The following is an 18840-nucleotide window of genomic DNA, read 5'->3' as shown; positions in this document are numbered from 1 at the left end:
GTAAGCAAGCTTTCTAAGCCCTGTGGTGTTCTGCTAATTAGGACAGCGTCATCAGCATACTCTAGGTCTGCTAATTTCCTGTTACCAGTCCAGTCCAATCCTTCTCCACCATCCCCAACCGATCTATGTATTACAAAATCTATGAGGAGGATAAACAACATAGGTAACAGCACATTCCCTTAGAGTACTCTATTGTTCACTGGAAATTCGTTTGATAAGATGCCACTAACATTAACTTTGCATTTGCTATGCTCATGAACAGACAATTAAATTTACATATTTGAGAGGAACTCCATAATGACGCAGGACTCTCCACAAAATTTGCCAAAGCATGATCAAAAGCTTTTTCATAGCCCACATATACCATCAAAAGGGGATTTCTATATTCTGCATATTGCTGTACAACATGTCTTAAATGAAAATTTGGTCAGTACAACTTCTACCTTTTCTAAATCTTGCTAGTTCATCTCTCAGCTTTTCATCAATCTTTCTCTCTAGTCTCTTTAGAATGAGCATTCTATATATTTTTATGACAGCTGACGTAAGTGTTATGCCTCTCTAATGATTGCAATTAGTCAGATCTTTTTTTTTTTTTTTTTTTTTTGTCATTTTCACCAGCACTCCTAGCTCCCATGCATAAGGCTTTGCCTCTTCACGCCACATTCTACAAAATAATCTTGTAGGTAATCTCGGAGTCCCCTCATTTCAGGCAATATCATCTCAGCAGTTATTCCTTCGTATCCAGGGGCTTTTCATCTTTTGAGTTTTTTAAAGAATAGTTTAGACTTCAAACACACCTAATTCATTCATGGGCACATCAAGGTCTTCATCGGTTTCAGGTATATCAACCAAATTATTCCCTTCGTATTTCCTATTCATGACCTTACTAAAGTGTTCAATCCAACGTTACCTTTCATCATCTTCTTTTGTTATAACAGACCCATCTTTCTTTGTGATGGGTATATGCTTCTTCTTCTTTTTTCCCGTAGAGATTTCATTAATAATTCTATGAGCAATTCCTACAACAAAGCCACTCCCTGAATTCTTAGCTTTGTCAGCCTCATCTGCTTTCCTGTTTAAATATTCTCTCCAATCATTCCTGATACTTCTTTTGACCTCACTATCAATACTGAAATACTTGGCATGCTCTGCCTTGTAATTTTCACTACTTCCTATAAAACTTTCAGATATCAATTTCTGTCTTTGTCTTCTTTTTATAGTATCCCAAGTATCATTTGATATCCATGGTTTTTTCCTTGTAACTGCATGTCCCAAAACTTCGTCTCTTAAAGTCTCTTAAGACTGTAAATCGATTCCTATATTCAGTTACAAAGATTCTTGTGTTCATCCTCTAGAAGCTTATTTGTATCAAACTTAGGTATTCTATCTACATTTCTGTTGGGTGCTTTCAGTTTTAATATTTGTGTGGCAATGGGGAGCTGGTGATCACTACCAATATCAACACCTCTATAGCTTGTTACATTTCTCAGAGTCCTCCTTCTCTCTTTATCAATGGCTATGTTATCTATTTGATATTTGTAATTCCCACATGGTGAAGTCCATGTATATTTGTGGATCTCCTTGTGCTGGAAAAGAGTACCTCCAGTAACAAGATTGTTTGTTGAACAATAACTTATAAAATGTGTCCATTTTCATTTGCAACTTCGTCCAGAACCTCAACACCCATCACATTTTCTATCCCTTGATTATTTCTTCCAACTTTATCATTGAAGTCATTAATCACAATTTTCATATCTCTAGGTTCTCATCTATTATACTCTGCAGTTCTTCAAAGTATTCATCTTTCCTTTCTTCGGGGGAATCATTTGTTGGCGCACAGCAAACTATAATACTCTTATTGCACTGCTTTGATTCAATTTTTGTAAGTAACAATCTACTATCTACAGCTCTCCATTTGGTTAATGCCTTTTCTGCTCTTGGTGTCATCATCATTCCTACCCCTTCTCTTCTACCTCCATCTGTTCCTCCTGAGTAGATATATGTATTGCCTTGGTCTTAGAGTTCTTTATCAATCCGCTTACAACGTGTTTCACTTAGGGCCACGATATCCAAACTATATTTCATAAATTCATTCTCTACTAGCTGTAAATTCTCAGTTTGATTCATGGTTCTAAGATTCCAATTACTAATTTTCAATTTTTCTTTAGTATTTACAAACCGGGAGTTTCTTAGCAACCCGCTACGCCCAGGACTGGGGGCAATTCTTTCATTTTCGCTTTCCACAGACTGACTAAATTCATAGAGGATTCATTGGCTAGATTCATCAAAGAATAGCCAGTTTCTTAGTGATGCGCAGTGCATATCTGAATAAGGCAAGTGACCCCAGCCGGTCCATACTAATTCCAGTAAGATCTACTGCCAGGCATCAGGAGTAGAGGAGTATCCATAGCACCAAACGGATACATACCTTTTTCAAATTACAGATGGAATTAATGGTCCTTTATTTATGGAACCCATGCCTCAAAGGGAATGTTTAGTCCCACATTTAGAAGAACTGAAGCTGTTTTGAGCATTCGGTTGAATTAAATAGACCCGTCATATATTCAGGCATTTAAATTTTCACGTATATGGCTATAGTATATATTGAATTGTTCACATTTATTTCCAATTTTGTACTTGTCCCTACTTTCTCATTAGTAATAGGTTTGATTATCATTTTCTATGAAAAGAAAACTTTTTCTTTTTTTATTTTCTTATAAATCAATATGATTTTTTATTGAAATAAATGATAGAAAATATTTTCAAAGAACTATCATTTATTTACAGTATATTTCTAATTAAAATGATTAAGAATATATATATATATATATATATATATATATATATATATATATATATATATATATGTGTGTATGTATATATATATAGATAGATAGATAGATAGATAGATAGATAGATAGTTTACAAAATTTATTACTTAATAACTTAACATTATGAATTGGATGTTTTTTTTTTTTAATTGAGTGTCCAGAATTGCCTTACCATTTTTCAAGGCGAGGCAAAATTGGACACTAGATATTCCAAATTTTTTCATTCATTTTTTATTTTAAACCTTCCTTTAGCATCATCCACTAATTTTTTTTTTTGGGGGGGGAAAATAATTTCATGTATTATTTCCGAGAAACCCTAAAATGAAGGTGAGGCAATTATTGGACACCCATATTCAGCAATTATTTTAGGGGTACTTCATACTTTTCAAAAATCCGACATACTAATATTTATAAAGTAGATGGTTGGGCAATTTCTAATAGCATTATAGTTTTCGAAAATTATAAATAGTTTTAGAGATATTGCATCTGCCCAATATTTGCCTTACTTGTCCAAAATTGCCTCTGTCCAAAATTGCCTTACCCTACTATATTAGATTTTCTAAAATTTAGTTAAACGTGCATAAAACTTGGATTTAGATTTTGTCTCACACCAACTTAGATCTTATTTATATTTTATTTAATCAGATGCTAAACTTCTCAGTGCTTTATAATAATAAATCATAAAAGTTTTCAATATAGCACTATAAAAGTAAATTACAATCACATTAGGCCAATCGTCATGCACTTGGCGGTTCCAGCTGCCATTGAATGGTGAACACTCGATATCACACATTGAGAGCGCATGTTTGTACAAGGGTTTTTTTTTTCTTTTCTTTAATAAACAATTATTGAGTTAACATTGACCATTCACAAGGGTAATGCCTTCTGTGGTTCTACAGTTAATCACTGATACTTGTTATCAGATAAGAGAATGACAATAATTGGAATAAAATATACTAACTGACAACTCCACTAGTTTCTAACGAGCTATGTACGATTAATTTTGCAATGTGTTGCATTAGTATTGACGCCGACTGTATAATACATACCTTTTTTTAATATATATATTTCTGATTGAACAGATTCAAATATGACGCTGAGGGTCTAACGCACCTGACTTGGGGAAGCCCTGAAAATGAACCTCACCATTACAGCCTAAATGGTCGCCACTTAACACTTGCTGTGACGCCCTTGCCTCATATCATCGATTTGGGGCCCCGTTACCCAGATGGAAGTGTCGAGATCGTTTCGGGTGGAGATGCTACTATCATCAATTGTCTGAGTTCATCTTTGAATTTCACGTGAGTGTTGAACCCAGCCAGTGTTTGAATATTGCAATGGTTACCCTTGTATGGGAATGCAGTCATATTCTTGGGTTAGAGTACCTCCATTTTTCTGGGTGCTTCCACTGAATAAAATACTGATGACTTTAAAGCATTTTATCTGAAATGGTTATTTCTATTCATTTATTTTGACAGCGTTCTTTTAGTTATCTTCATTAATATTTTTATGTGTATTCCTGAAAACTTAGACCACCACCATATTGTGCTTTGTGTACCAGAGATGTATTTCAGAGTTTTGTTTAATCTGAACCATTTTAACTTTTATTTCCTTTTTGTTCTATCTTTGTAAACTCATCTGTACGACATATAATACAGTAAAAACTTAATCAAACGAATAGAGAACCACGCAGCGATGACAGGGAACAGATAGTATTTCCTTGACTGCTAATCGACCTTAGTACTTGAGTGTTAGCCTTAACTACTTCCTGAAAAGACAAATACATGAGCAAGACTATAATAATTTGGTAATAAACGAAGCCTTATGCTTTACATTTAACCGAAGCTTTCATACATTTGACCCTGTGTTTCTGAGTGTGGAGACCCTAACATGGTAAAAGGGTTAGTAGGCTACATCTCCAAGATCAGCAAAGCTGTACTAGCAACAGCCACGCATACTAGGCTAGTTTGCTGTGAACTATCAAACTAAAGGCTCCTGCGGCCAGCGTGGTGATGAAAATGGCCTTGTTACAAGAGACGCCATAATTTTTGTAAGTCTAGCATTTGGAGAACATTTTATACACGTTTGGGAATATTCTAGTATTTTAAACGGTATTTTTTTACTATTTTGAAAGGGATTGAAGTATATTTGTATTTGTTTTATATCATGCTCAAGTCATAGTATTCCTTTCTAATTTGACTGGAGTGCAAACATTTCCACATCAAATATAGAAAAAAATGTTCGGTCGCTCATTCCTTAACTAAACGATTTTTACTTATTTATTGGGAATCCCTTATAAGTACAACCAACGATCTCTCTTCCAGGTACAAGGCATTTCATTCCATTGATAATTCCTTCGGGAATGTTTTGCCCAATGGCACTGCCACAGGAATTATTGGGATGGTGGCCCGACGAGAAGTTACTTTTGGAGCTGGGACCATTGCTATAACACGTAAGTTGCCTAATATATCATAAATGATATTGTAAGAGTTACATGAAAAATTCTCCGACTGCTGTATGAATTTTAATTGCTAATTTCAGATATGATTTTTTTTTTTCACAGGCGAGAGAGAAAGGGTGGTTGATTTCACAGGTCCATACCTGGCGACAAGTACCATGTTGTTTTCAAGGTTCCCAAAAGAGAAGAATCGAGCCCTTGCTGTCCTGAGCCCTTATCAGTTTCAGGTACGTAGACACCTGCAGAAGTTCTGAAACTCATTTCAAAGTATCAATTTGAGTGTAGAAACTCGTTTCTAAATGTAAATCCGAACAATGCAACTTGTTTCAAAGCATCAACAATAAAACTGAAGTCAATTTCAAAGCATTGGTAAGATACCGTGGAATATCTTGTAACAGCAGATTACTCAACTCTTTGCTTCACTTTCTTCTCGTTCATCTACCCAGTTAATTGTGGTGATTGAATTCGTCAGAGAAAATTCTTCCTTCCAGTGGAAGATTGACTGATCAACCATTGTCTGCTAATGCAACGTTCAACTCAAGGAGAAAACCTACAAATAACACTTTCTAATTATTTCATTTTGATTTCCACTAAGACATATTTTGAAGCTGTAAGATAGCCACTGAATCCTAAAACTAATGACTGTCTTTTCTGTGGGAGATTTTTTTTAACCCTCTAAATAAGTCATATTGATATTATTCCCAGATTTTCTTGGTAAAAAAGAAAAAAACTCACCGCGGTCTAATTGTAACCTGGGATCACTGATAGCCGATTTAATTGTTATTTTCCAAGTAGGTCTAAAATCCAGTATTCTGCAAAGAGAAACACCACAATTAAATGGAAGGGTTAATTCTGAAACTGTTGATTTAGGTATAAAGGCTCTCAGAAATGTGAATATTTGCCTTTGCACGATTAAAATATTCAAATTCGAACTCTCTTGTATTTTCTGAATACAATGTTCAATATATTCCACTCGATGATGAGCCATGATTAATCTAGCCTGAGATGGCTTCATTGTATAACTTACGACTTTTGATTTTCATGATAGTGATAATAGAAACATTAATGATACTAGTAATAATGAAAAGTTGAAGTGGTAGTGATAACAACAATATATGCAGGAGAACTAAGCTAGTAACAAAGAATAAAATATGAATTACCCTGTCCATTATTTTTACAACCGTTTTTCCCCACCTTTGACCAATAAACGTTCTTGCATTTCAAAACAGGTTTGGGTCAGTTTTGCTACGACTGTTCTCTTCATGGGGCCAGTTGCATATTTAGTCTCATTATTAACCAGCAAATACCTCGCATCTGATGTTAAACCAAGTCTCCAGTGGTATTCTTTCAATATGTTCCGCAACATGGCCAACCAGGGTAACTACATTGAAGCTGAATCTTGGCCAACGAGGTTTATCCTTTTCACCTGGTATTTCTTCTGTGTCATATATTCAGGTGAATTTGGCATCTATTGATGACTTTCTTTTTCATTCATTCCAATACTTTGCGTAAAATACTATTTTCTTTCCTGAGAAGCTAATTGCAAAATGAAAATGTCCTATTTAGTTTTAGTTTAGTCATTGGAAGTTTAATTTCAGAAGGATTTTAAAAGAATCTTATAATATTTCACTCCAAAAGGACAAATGCCAAATAAGGTTCCGTTTATATTTCTAATATATTAATAAAAATGTCAAGCCCAGCCATGACTTAGTCTCGTATTTTATGCTTTTTCTTTATGTACCAAACTATAAATGAACCAAAGCACACTGGAGTGTAATTATGTATCTTTCGTGATTCGATAAGTAGCCTTTCATCCAAGTATAAGATATTAAATTTTGAGTGTCTAGATTCCTTAGCAAGAGACCGCCTAGTCCTCATAGTTTTCAACACAACAGAGAGATTCATCCTCTCAAAAAGGACAAAAGTACAAAAAAAAAAAGAGAGAGAGAGAGAAAGAGGCGCGGGGCTACTTATTACTAAAAAAATAAAAAATAAAAAATCCAGCCATTGTTCCCTTTCAGCTCTATACTCTGGGGTACTGACAGCTGTTTTGGCTGTTCCATCCTATGAGACTCCTATTGATTCCCTGACCGACCTTCCCAGGGCCACCAAAGAGGGATTCACCATTGGCATGGTAGGAGGCACCAGCACAGAAGAATTTTTTAAGGTATGCCTCCCTTGAGCAAGAGGATTTATGCATTATTTCAAAAAGCATTATGAAAGTAATTTTTATTGTACTTGAAGCTTATTAAAACTGAAACCATATCCTCAGAAGGATACAAAACTGAATCCTCATCAACTTTCCTTTTCGCAGGAAGCGAAGGAAGTCATATACAAACAGATCTGGGATATACTTAAAAGTCAAGATCCTTCAGCGAGTTTTACCAGTGGCATCAATGAAGGAATGAAAAGAGTAATTATTCTTAGTATCCCTTTTTAAATCTATTTCAAGATATGAGTCATTGAGTTTGCCTCATACATATAGTTAGTTGTGCCTGTTGCTTAATCAACACTCAGAAAACTAAATGTTTTACCTGGTTTTAAATCAATTATGATGTCAATTAAACTCTTTCATAAAAGACCATACATCTTCTGTTTTAATTTAGCTTTTGTGAATATCGTTATACATTTCATTTTGAATTTGTCTCATGGAAAAATTATCGCTGTAAATATTTCTTATTTCAGAGTGAAAAAGAATTTGGCCTTAACTTTTTCATTAAACTTTTTCAAAATATAATTTAGTCTTCAGTTTGTTTTTAACTGTAACAGTCATTTTCTGTCAACCGTTTCAAAACTCCTTTTTGAAGTATATTCTAAGATTTCTCAATAGATAAATTCGAGTATAACTACCAAGCATTTCAATTATTATCTTAAGTACTCAAAAAAATTTTAAAGATTGCAAAAGTAGACAAGAAACAATTAATTCCACAGATATTAAAGCATCAGAGTCAGTGGGTAGTAGGTTAGCCAAAGCACTACCACCAACTGAGATACTACTGTTTGAGAGTTATGTGCTCCTTTGACTGGCCAGATAAGACTACATTGGATCGCTCGGTTAGGGCTCAGTTTACCTTACCTACGCATACACGAATAGTGTGGCCTATTCTTTACATATTCTCTTCTTTCACTAAGATAACCGAAAAAGAATTTTCTTCACACAGGGCGTTAACTACTGCACTGTAATTGTTCAGTAGCTCCTTTCCTCTTGGAAAGGGTAGAAGAGACTCTTTAGCTATGGTAAGCAGCTCTTCTAGGAGAAGGGCACTCCAAAATTGAACACTTATTCTCTAGTTCTGGGTAGTGTCAAAGCCTCTGTACCATGGCCTTCCACTGTCCTTGGATTAGAGATTTCTTGTTTGATGGTACACTCAGACATTCTATTTTATCTGTTTCCTTATTTCCATTCCTCAATGACCTATTTTCCTTGTTTGAGTACTTTGACTTATAGTATCCTGTTTTTATAATTAGGGTTGTAGCATAGCTACCGATAATAATTAATATTAACACTTTAAGTCTCAGGGCCCAATGGTACAGACAGAAGTACTACGGTAACAGGGACAGGGGGGAGCACCCTAGTCGACAGGTACTGCGGCAACAAACGAAACAGCTAGAACCCAAAAGTCACAGATACTTCAGGTATAGGTATACTGTAGGTACTGTGAAGACTATCAAAGTAATCAAGAAAAAGGAAATACCAAGCAAAGCTTGAACATAAAAAACAACCAGTAAAACACTACAAAACAAGCCAATCTAGAATGAGCAGCAGGCATAGTAGCAACACTACAAAGAAAGTCTTTAACACCAATAAATTCACTGTTGGATAGTTAAGAATTGAGCAGACGAAAAATAGAGCTGGTACGGAAGTGGTCAGAGATGAGCAAGCAGTTCAATCATTAGGCAAAGTGTGCCTGGAGAAAACTCCAGTCGAGAGGGAGGTAAGTGTATGGCTAGCCTAGGCAGTAGGCAAAGACTGTTACTCTCATTTCTGACCAAAAGAGATGATATTCTGGAAGCTGGTGTGGACTAGGAAAAGGGCAGACATGTCTGCAGCAGTTAACATATCCCTCCTCTACTTATTTGATCTCCTCTTCTTGGAGCACATCTTCGAAATAGGCTATCAAAACCAGTATATCTCACAGGCCGTTGGAAGCAAGAACAGGTGACTCCAAGTGCTACAGGACAAGTACAGTTGGACACAGGTATTCCTGGTACACCTCGCTCCGAGGAAGCACACTCAGCCGTACCCTTATTGCGTGGTGAATTCTTGCGTTTAGTCCTGCCACCACCTCTGCAATCTCTTCTTACACTGTTTGGTTACTCGCTGTGAAGTAAGGGTGTGAAAAGGTGCACTTCTTCGGAGCGAGGTGTGCCAGGGATTCCTATGTCCAAGAGTACATATCGATCTCCAGCAAGGACATGTAGGTAGGACAGGTCGTCCGTAAAGTATTTTGGCAAATTCCCCAAGGTATACTTATGCTATATGGCGAGTACAGGCACATTAAAACAAGGCATAAGCACCGAAATTTACAAATAAAGTTGCATAAAAAAGCTCTGCTATAAGCTACATGCACAGCACAAACTATTCATACTACTCTATTATAAAACAATGTAAGTAAAGAGAGACAGACAAAAATTATTTACACGAATGAAAAAGAAAAGGATAGTATATACAAGTTACAAGTAGCAAGGATGTAGGTAATAACTATAAAATCAGCGTAATAAATAATTTAAAAAGGACAAAAATAGGATTGATGTATCCATTAAGGGCACCAAGAAAGAGAAAATATATATATAGAGCAATAAATGCAATAAATCTTATGAATATATATAATAAATTAGAGCACCAAAATTAAGTAAAGTAAAAAACAGGAACCTGTACTTTGTCCACAGCAAACTTGAGGTAAGGCAACAGACAGCCCTCAACACAAAAAAATATATACATAAACACATGGAATACCTAGATTATACCCAGAACTTCAATGGTTACCGTAGCATTACAAGATTTAACCAAGGTAGACGACAGTAACAAGTTGTATGCATCAAATGTTAGTTGCTCTTTCCCAAGATTAGAGATGAAAATGAGAATAGGTGAAAATTCCTGAATGTTTTTGATCAAAAACTCTTTGAAATTACTGAGCATGAATAGCTAGGGTCAATGCAGACCTGTTGTTGAGACCACCATAGACGCCAATTGTGAATAGCTTTTACATATCATTGGCTCCATACACTGACTGTTTAAATTATTGCACAAAGAAACAAACATTAAGATGACTCATCTTAATTTGTTGGGCAAAACCTTGCTGTCTTAGATTCCTTATCCTGATTGTCTTATTGATATCTTTCACTGTTGTTCAGATATTTCCTTATGCATAGTGCACAAGATTTTTCATAATTCTGACTATCCTTTGCATTCAGATATTTCCAGACTAAACCATTCAGTACGTAGAACCAGATATGTAGCTAATTCTAACAGTCTTCCATTCGCCATCGTGAGGTTCGATATTACATAGTATAATAAAACTTTTCTTCCAGATGAAACTAGATTGTGGAATGATATTCCTAATCTGGCGGTTGAATCGGAAAAAAACTTGTTTCAATTTTATATATGCAGGTGATTAAAAGGGCTGGAAATTGCCACCTGAAAGAGGTAATGTGTTTTTTATATGAGTGGCATGTCTTCTCAGAGCCCTAAATAAGTGGGAATGCTCCTGATTTGACTACCTACCTTGGTGGTCTTATAAAACTAAAAAAATCTCAACAATTGCTGTTATTTGGGAAGATATGCTGTTGGATAGGCAGTTCTCTTGCAAACAAAGGTGTCGTTCTTTAGCTTGCAAGATAATTATTTGGTAGATATTGGGAGCAAGAAGAAATAAAATGTACATATGTGGCAGTGACCTTATTATTTCCAGATTCCATTCCCTGAGGTCAAAGTCACTGCTAATCGAATTCAAGAATTGCTTCTTCATTCAATGGTTAACTACTGCCCTATAATTGCACAGTTGCTACATTCCTCTTGGTGAAGGTAGAAGAGACTGTTTAGCTATGGTAAACATTTCTTCTAGAAGAAGAGCATTCTAAAATCAAACCATTGTTCTGTAGTCTTGGATAGTGCCATAGCCTCTGTACCATGGACTTTCACAGTTTTGGGTTAGAATTCTCTTGCTTAACGGTACACTTAGGCACAGTATTCTATCTTATTTCTCTTCCGCTTTTTTGAAGTTTTATAATTCATATATGAAACAGAGAGAGGGAGAGAGGTCCTTTCTGTCAATAGACGTAGGAGATGATGATGATGGTGATGATGATGATGATGATGATAGGAAAGATCTAATCTAATGTTGTTATTATTCTTAGATTTTTTATTTTAATTGTTCATTGCTTCTCTTGTAGTTTATTTCCTTCTTTCCTTTCCTCACTGGGTTCAGTTTCCCTGTTGGATAGTACCATAGGCTCTGCACCTTGGTCTTCCACTGTCTTGGGTTAGAGTTCTCTTGCTTGAGGGTTCACTCAGGCACACTATTCTGTTTCCTTATTTACTTTCTTCATTGGGCTGTTTTCCCTGTTGGAGTCCTCGGGCTTATAGCATTCTGCTTTTTCAACTATTATTATTATTATTATTATTATTATTATTATTATTATTATTATTATTAATATTATCATTATTATTTGCTAAGCTACAACCCTAGTTTGAAAGGCAGGATGCTATAAGCCCAGGGGCTCCAACAGGGAAAATAGCCCAGTGAGGAAAGGAAAAAAGGAAAATTAAATATTTTAAGAAGAGTAACAACATTAAAATAAATATCTCCTATATAAAATTTAAAAAACTTTAACAAAACAAGATGAAGAGAAATAAGATGAGAGTGTGTGCTCGAGTGTACCCTCAAGCAAGAGAACTCTAACCCAAGGCAGGGGAAGACCATGGTACAGAGGTTATGGCGCTACCCAAGACTAGAGAACAATGGTTTGATTTTGGAGTTTCTTTCCTAGAAGATCTGCTTGCCATAGCTAAAGAGTCTCTTCTACCCTTACAAAGAGGAAAGTGGCCACCGAACAATCACAGTGCAGTAGCCCCTTGAGTGAAGAATTGTTTGGTAATGTGTGTTGTCAGGTGTATGAGGACAGAGGAGAATATGTAAAGAATAGGCCAGACTATTCAGTGTGTGTGTGTAGGCAAAGGAAAAATGAACCATAACTAGAGAAAAGGATCCAATGTAGTACTGTCTGGCCAGTCAAAAGACCCCATAACTCTCTAGTTTTAGTATCTCAATGGGTGGCTGGTGCCTTGGCCAACCTACTACCTACATAATAATGATATTAAAATAATAATAATAATAATAATAATAATAATAATAATCAGGTGAGAACTCATTATTATTATTTGTATTTTCTTCTTTGTCCTCTTGCCATGGTTGTTGAAATTATTGTCTAATTGTGTGCAAAAGATATGTACCTTCAATATAGAAACAGAAGTTAATGCCTAATTACAGAATGCATTTTAAGGTAAGGTGAGAAACTATCTACTGTTACAAGATCAGTTACATATTGGATAAAGTGGATCATTGTGATTTTTCTTAAATAATGTTCTTTGTACATCATCGTCATCCCCTACGCCTATTGACGCAAAGAGCCTCAGTTATATTTCGCCAGTCGTCTCTATCTTTTAAATCAATACTTCTCCATTCATCACCTCCTACTTGACGCTTCATAGTCCTCAGCCATGTAGGCCTGGATCTCCCAATTCTCCTAGTGCCTTGTGAAGCCCAACTGAACGTTTGGTGAACTAATCTCTCTTGGGGAGTGCGAAGAGCATGCCCAAACCATCTCCATCTATCCCTCACCCTGATTTCATCCACATATGACACTAGAGTTATCTATCTTATAGTTTCATTTCTAATCCTGTCCTGCCATTTAACCCCCAGTATTCTTCTGGGGTCTTTGTTCTCAAATCTATAAAATCTGTTGGATATTGTTTCATTGTAATACCACGACTCATGTCCATGTAATAATACCGATCTCACTAAACTGATATATAGCCTGATTTTTATACGTAATTTCAGGTGATTTGATTTCCAAATTTTACTCAACCTAGCCATTGTCTGATTTGCATTTCCAATCTTTCATCAAACTCCAATTCTAAAGACCCTATATAGGAGATCATAGTTCCTAAATACTTAAATGATTCTACTTCAATGATCCTTCTCCTTCCAATGACATATCTTCCATTGCATAATCCGTTGTCATCATCTATATACATACTAATTAAATTTTGAAAGATGGCTTTCAGTCTTCTGTGGTAACATACTGTAGACACCATCAAAGTGTTCTTTGGTATGTCGAACTTACAAATTCCCTTCTGAATAGGCAAATTCTTAGCAATACTGGCAATTTATTTATTGTCTAAGAGTTTTATGCTGTTCCTCTGGGAACATTAATCTACAATGGTCGAGAATTTAAATATACACATCAAGTGGGTCATTGAAGGTCACACATTTTTTGGATACCATTCTGTATTATACAGCTGTTTCATGCTGAGGTTCTTATTCAGTATTGGGAATTTCTTAGTTATTCTCTGGACCCACTCTCAAATCATCCAATCTTTACACCCACTATCAGTGGATAGATACAGTCTAGTCACTTGTTGTCTGTTGCTATAGCTTTCGCAGTGCAAGAATATCCAATTTGTACAATTCTTATATGCGGTATATGGGAATTTACTGCAATTAAAAACTGATACTGATCACCTTGTATAAATAAACAAAATAGGGAAGGAAACAATCTGTGCTTGATACTTATGTGAAACTGAATACCTAAGTGATGAAGAAATTTGACACTAGATACTAAAGCTCGTTATTCATACCAGACTATGATGAATACCTCCTTAGACTCAGCAAAGACTGTGGATGTGTTATGAAGAGATCGTTTTATTCTAAATAAAGTCATAAAATCTTGTGCTCTATCTATTTTAAAGAAGGAATCCTTTTATGCAACAAAAAAGAGCTCTCCCAAAAGTTCAGTAAAGTAGCATTTCCAAACACATTTTCTGGAATACTCATTGGTGCATCTTTTGATTTCAAGACATTGCCTAGAATCAATATGATGGTGTCACCAACGCCAAGGTAAATCCTTTGAATGGATTTTAAAAGCCTTATCACCTACAATCCGTTTGTTTTATTGTCCTTATCTCAGGTTAATTTTAATCCCAGCTTCTAAAAATAATCTTGAACTTCCTTATATTCAGATTACATTTAAAGATAATATTCAATTTTTGTTTATCCAGAAAAACAATAGAAAATATATAACATGCAATCTGTCCTGAAATTTATTTGCAGGTTCTAGAAGGAAAATATGTCTTCTTTGCTGGTGAGAATTACAAAATAGTTTATACAAGAAGATTTGGCAACAGAAAGTACTACTTCGGCCGAGATAAATTCTTCCGTTTCTATATGGGATTTCCTTTTCAGTCTGGATCACCCATCACAGCCACCTTCACACATTTGTGAGTCGCTTCTTTTGTCTCCTCCATAGAATTTATTGTAATACTGCTTACTAATTATCAATTTGGCTGTACTTTCAAATCAAACATGATGTACATAGTCTGTCCCAATTGGAGTTTTAGTTAATCTACTTTCGAATAAAATTATGTCAACACAAGTTTATTTAAACACTACATCAGAAAGATACAACAGGTTATTTCAGCTCTTTTCTAAAAACCTTAAAATATTATCAAAATCAACTCATGACTCCTTTAACACTTTGGAGGTTAACGTTTGGAAGACAACCAAACAAACCTTACATTACTCTACTCTTACATAAAGTTTTGGAGATATAGAAGTAAATTGATTAATGCACATGTGACCATGTAACTACGCTGCTAACGTAATAGTGTAACACAAATGAATACTGAGTACATCTTTGTTGTAAATTCCGAAAGTGAATTTGAACTAAGTATATAACTTTTAAAATTAGGTCTTCCCTCTATTGATGGAGCATTGGTGCATTTCAACTGTTATCTATTTGACTTCCATTTTAAGTACACAGTTGGGAATCATGAGCAAGGCTTACAATTTTTGTTACATAGTATTCCTTTAGGTGGCAGTTTCTTAACTTCTTGTAAGTCTCATATTGTTATGATATGCTGTTCATTAAAAAGTCAAGATCAAAATATATTTTTGTGTAAGGTAAAAAGAGTGATAATTAGATTATATGTTTGAAAGCATTAATAAGGGACAGACAAAGGGAGGGAGGTGTTTGTAGGTGTGGTGTTTATGGAGTAGATGAGAATGGAGGGTTTTATAGCACTGTTTTTGGAACATGATCATGGAAATGCGTGTTTTCCGGCGGAGAAATGAGAGGACAAGAGTTTGGTAGATTATGAGCTAATGCAAAGCAAATGTAAGATTAATTTTTTGAGTAAAATAATGAGATGATTGGCCAAAGGTAAAAGTTAAAGTGTATAGGAGATAGAGAGGGAAGTGTGAAAACGTGGCTGTAAATGTAAATAAGACAAGTGGGTTGGGGAAGAATGAAGTATGGTGAACTTATGAAAAAATTGATAAACTGTGGGCTAGAGTTCTAGAAACAGAACACTTAGTATCAGTGGAAGGTTTATCCAAATTCCTTGATGGGGTCATGGAGTCAGTAGGGAAAGAAAGAATAAAAGAATAAAAGTAGTAGGTGGTCAAAAGAAGAGAAATATTATTTGAGGGGAAGTCTGATGATAAAATAACAGTGCATTTGCAGACATACAAAAATGGGATAGGGTAGTAAGGATGCAATAGGGGAAAAGGGCAAGTATTAAAAGATACGAGAGAAGCTGCATAAAAAAAAAAAAACTTCAGGACAAATAAAATATGTTTTAAAGGGAAGTAAATGAAGAGAAAAGAATCAAGTAACAAAAGAATCATAGAAAAAAAAAGATTGTGGTAAAGAGATTTCTATCGGATGTGTGTGTAGTCCTTGGTCGACGTAGTTAGAGTGTAGGAGGTTTGTTGAATTAAAAGGATTAAAATCAGGTAGAGGTGAGTGGTGCCGGATTTGAGATGGTTAATAACCTTTGAAGATGTAAGAGATGAAAGGTTGAAAGGTATGTTAAAAATATTAGGATTTGATAAGATTTCACTTAAGATGCTGAGCAAGGTGGGGATAGTGTTATTGAGTACCAGAACAGAGTTTATAAAGTATGTTTGTTTGAGCAGAAGGTCCCAAAGGAATGAATGGGAAAAATAAGTGTTCTGTCATACAGGTAAATATTATAAAGGCACCTCTGAGAGTTATAATAGTACAGCATTACTTGCATATTTGGAAGTTGTATGGTAAGATTTTGATTATAAAGTAAGACAGGTAACAGAGAGACTGATATGGTTAGAACAGTTTGGGTTTAGGCAAGAAAGAAGGTCTGTAGATCATATGTTTGTTATGAGACAGTTATGTGAGAAGTTTGAAAGTAAAGTTAAAAGTTGTATTTGGCGTACATGCATTTAGAAAACTCTTATGATGGGATCAATTGAGAGGCAATGGGGAGGGATGTTACAATGTACGGTACATTTGACAGATTATTGAGAGAAATAAAAAGTTATTGTGAAGGAAGTAGAATGTGTGTTAGGTACATAGGCCGGAGAGTAACTGGTATGGTGTTGAAGTGGGCTTGAGACAATTGTGTCTTATTTTCCAATGGCCGTTCAATCTTTTAGAGAATGGAGTGATGAAAGAGGTCAGAGACAGGACAGGAGATGTAAACACAAAGTTATGGCCTAAGAAAATGACTTGTAAATACAATGTAGAATGGCTGATGTTTAAGAATGATACTGTACTGATTACGGATGGTGAAGAGAAACTACAAGAGAAACTAAGAAAGATTAAAAGTTTCTCTGCAGTGAGGAAGTTGAAAGTAATGGAAATGGAAATGAGGATATAGATGATGGCGAAGGTGAAATGAGAAGAGAGGTGAGTCAGAGTATAGGAGAAGCAAGAAAGTTATCAGAATGTGTACAAAAGAGAGGTAAGAAACTTAACTTGTAAGTGGAAGACAAGGTGTTTGTGTATGAGGGAATTACTGAACCAACTCTCATGTATGGAAGTAAATTATGAATTTTGAATCTGAATGAACAAAGGTTAAAGCAGTTGAGATTAGCTATTTGTGTGTAAATTTAAGTAAGTATACATATTTAGGTAAAGATATACATGCATACATCGTCATTATCAGGCGTAACTAGTCCACTGCAGGACAAAGACCTCCAACATCCTTCCTCTCCCGTCTGTTTATGTACTTTCTATGCCAGTCTATTCCCACAAATTTTCTTAGCTCGTCAATCCATTGTCTTTTCTTCCTTCCACTGATTCTTTTTCAGTCTATAGGGACCCATTCTGATATTCTTAATGTTCATTTATATATATATATATATATATATATATATATATATATATATATATATATATATATATATATATGTTGAGGATAATAGGGAGGCAGATATAATTGCTGTTCCAGGTGTTGAGGTGCCAGTGATGGGAGGTGAGAATGAGAGAGAGATTACAATAGAGGAAGTGAGGAGAGCACTAGATGAAACGAGAGTAGGAAAAGCATCTGGTAGGGATGGTGTGAAAGCTGAGATGTTGAAGGAAGGGGGTGTGACTGTACTTGAATGGTTGGTGAGATTGTTTAATATGTGTTTTGTGTTGTCAATGGTACCAGTAGATTGGGTCTGTGCATGTATTGTACCACTATATAAGGGTAAGGGAGATGTGCATGAGTGTTGTAATTCAAGAGGTATTAGTTTGTTGAGTGTAGTTGGAAAAGTGTATGGTAGAGTACTGATTAATAGGATTAAGGATAAAACAGAGAATGCAATCTTGGAAGTACAGGGTGGTTTTAGAAGAGGTAGGGGTTGTATGAATCAGATTTTTACAGTTAGGCAGATATGCGAGAAATATTTAGCAAAAGATAAGGAGGTGTATGTTGCGTTTATGGATCTGGAGAAAGCATATGATAGAGTTGATAGGGAAGCAATGTGGAATGTGATGAGGTTATATGGAGTTGGTGGAAGGTTGTTGCAAGCAGTGAAAAGTTTCTACAAAGGTAGTAAAGCATGTGTTAGAATAGGAAATGAAGTGAGCGATTGGTTTCCGGTGAGAGTGGGGCTGAGACAGGGATGTGTGATGTCACTGTGGTTGTTTAACTTGTATGTTGATGGAGTGGTGAGAGAGGTGAATGCTCGAGGGCTTGGACGAAGATTAAAACTGGTAGGCGAGAATGATCATGAATGGGAGGTAAATCAGTTGTTGTTTGCGGATGATACTGTACTGGTAGCAGACACAGAAGAGAAGCTTGACCGACTAGTGACAGAATTTGGAAGGGTGTGTGAGAGAAGGAAGTTGAGAGTTAATGTGGGTAAGAGTAAGGTTATGAGATATACGAGAAGGGAAGGTGGTGCAAGGTTGAATGTCATGTTGAATGGAGAGTTACTTGAGGAGGTGGATCAGTTTAAGTACTTGGGGTCTGTTGTTGCAGCAAATGGTGAAGTGGAAGCAGATGTACGTCAGAGAGTCAAT

At 35.6% G+C, this 18840-nt stretch overlaps 1 protein-coding gene across 1 annotated transcript in view; it reads left to right on the top strand.

The window, feature by feature from the left end:
* LOC137623425 (glutamate receptor-like) overlaps positions 1–7871 on the top strand; it is a 16876-nt gene extending 9005 nt beyond the window's left edge. Inside the window, exons 2-8 of the mRNA XM_068354259.1 lie at positions 1908–1992; positions 3914–4132; positions 5156–5283; positions 5395–5516; positions 6519–6744; positions 7311–7456; positions 7604–7871. Of these exons, the coding sequence (XP_068210360.1) occupies positions 1908–1992; positions 3914–4132; positions 5156–5283; positions 5395–5516; positions 6519–6744; positions 7311–7456; positions 7604–7729 (1052 nt within the window). The 3' untranslated portion in view covers positions 7730–7871. The remainder of the gene's footprint in view (positions 1–1907; positions 1993–3913; positions 4133–5155; positions 5284–5394; positions 5517–6518; positions 6745–7310; positions 7457–7603) is intronic.
* Positions 7872–18840: the final 10969 nt, after the last annotated feature.

The sequence above is a fragment of the Palaemon carinicauda genome, chromosome 30, assembly GCF_036898095.1.
Source record: "Palaemon carinicauda isolate YSFRI2023 chromosome 30, ASM3689809v2, whole genome shotgun sequence".
NCBI classification, from domain to species: Eukaryota; Metazoa; Arthropoda; class Malacostraca; order Decapoda; family Palaemonidae; genus Palaemon; species Palaemon carinicauda.
This window is presented reverse-complemented; position numbering and strand designations above follow the sequence as displayed.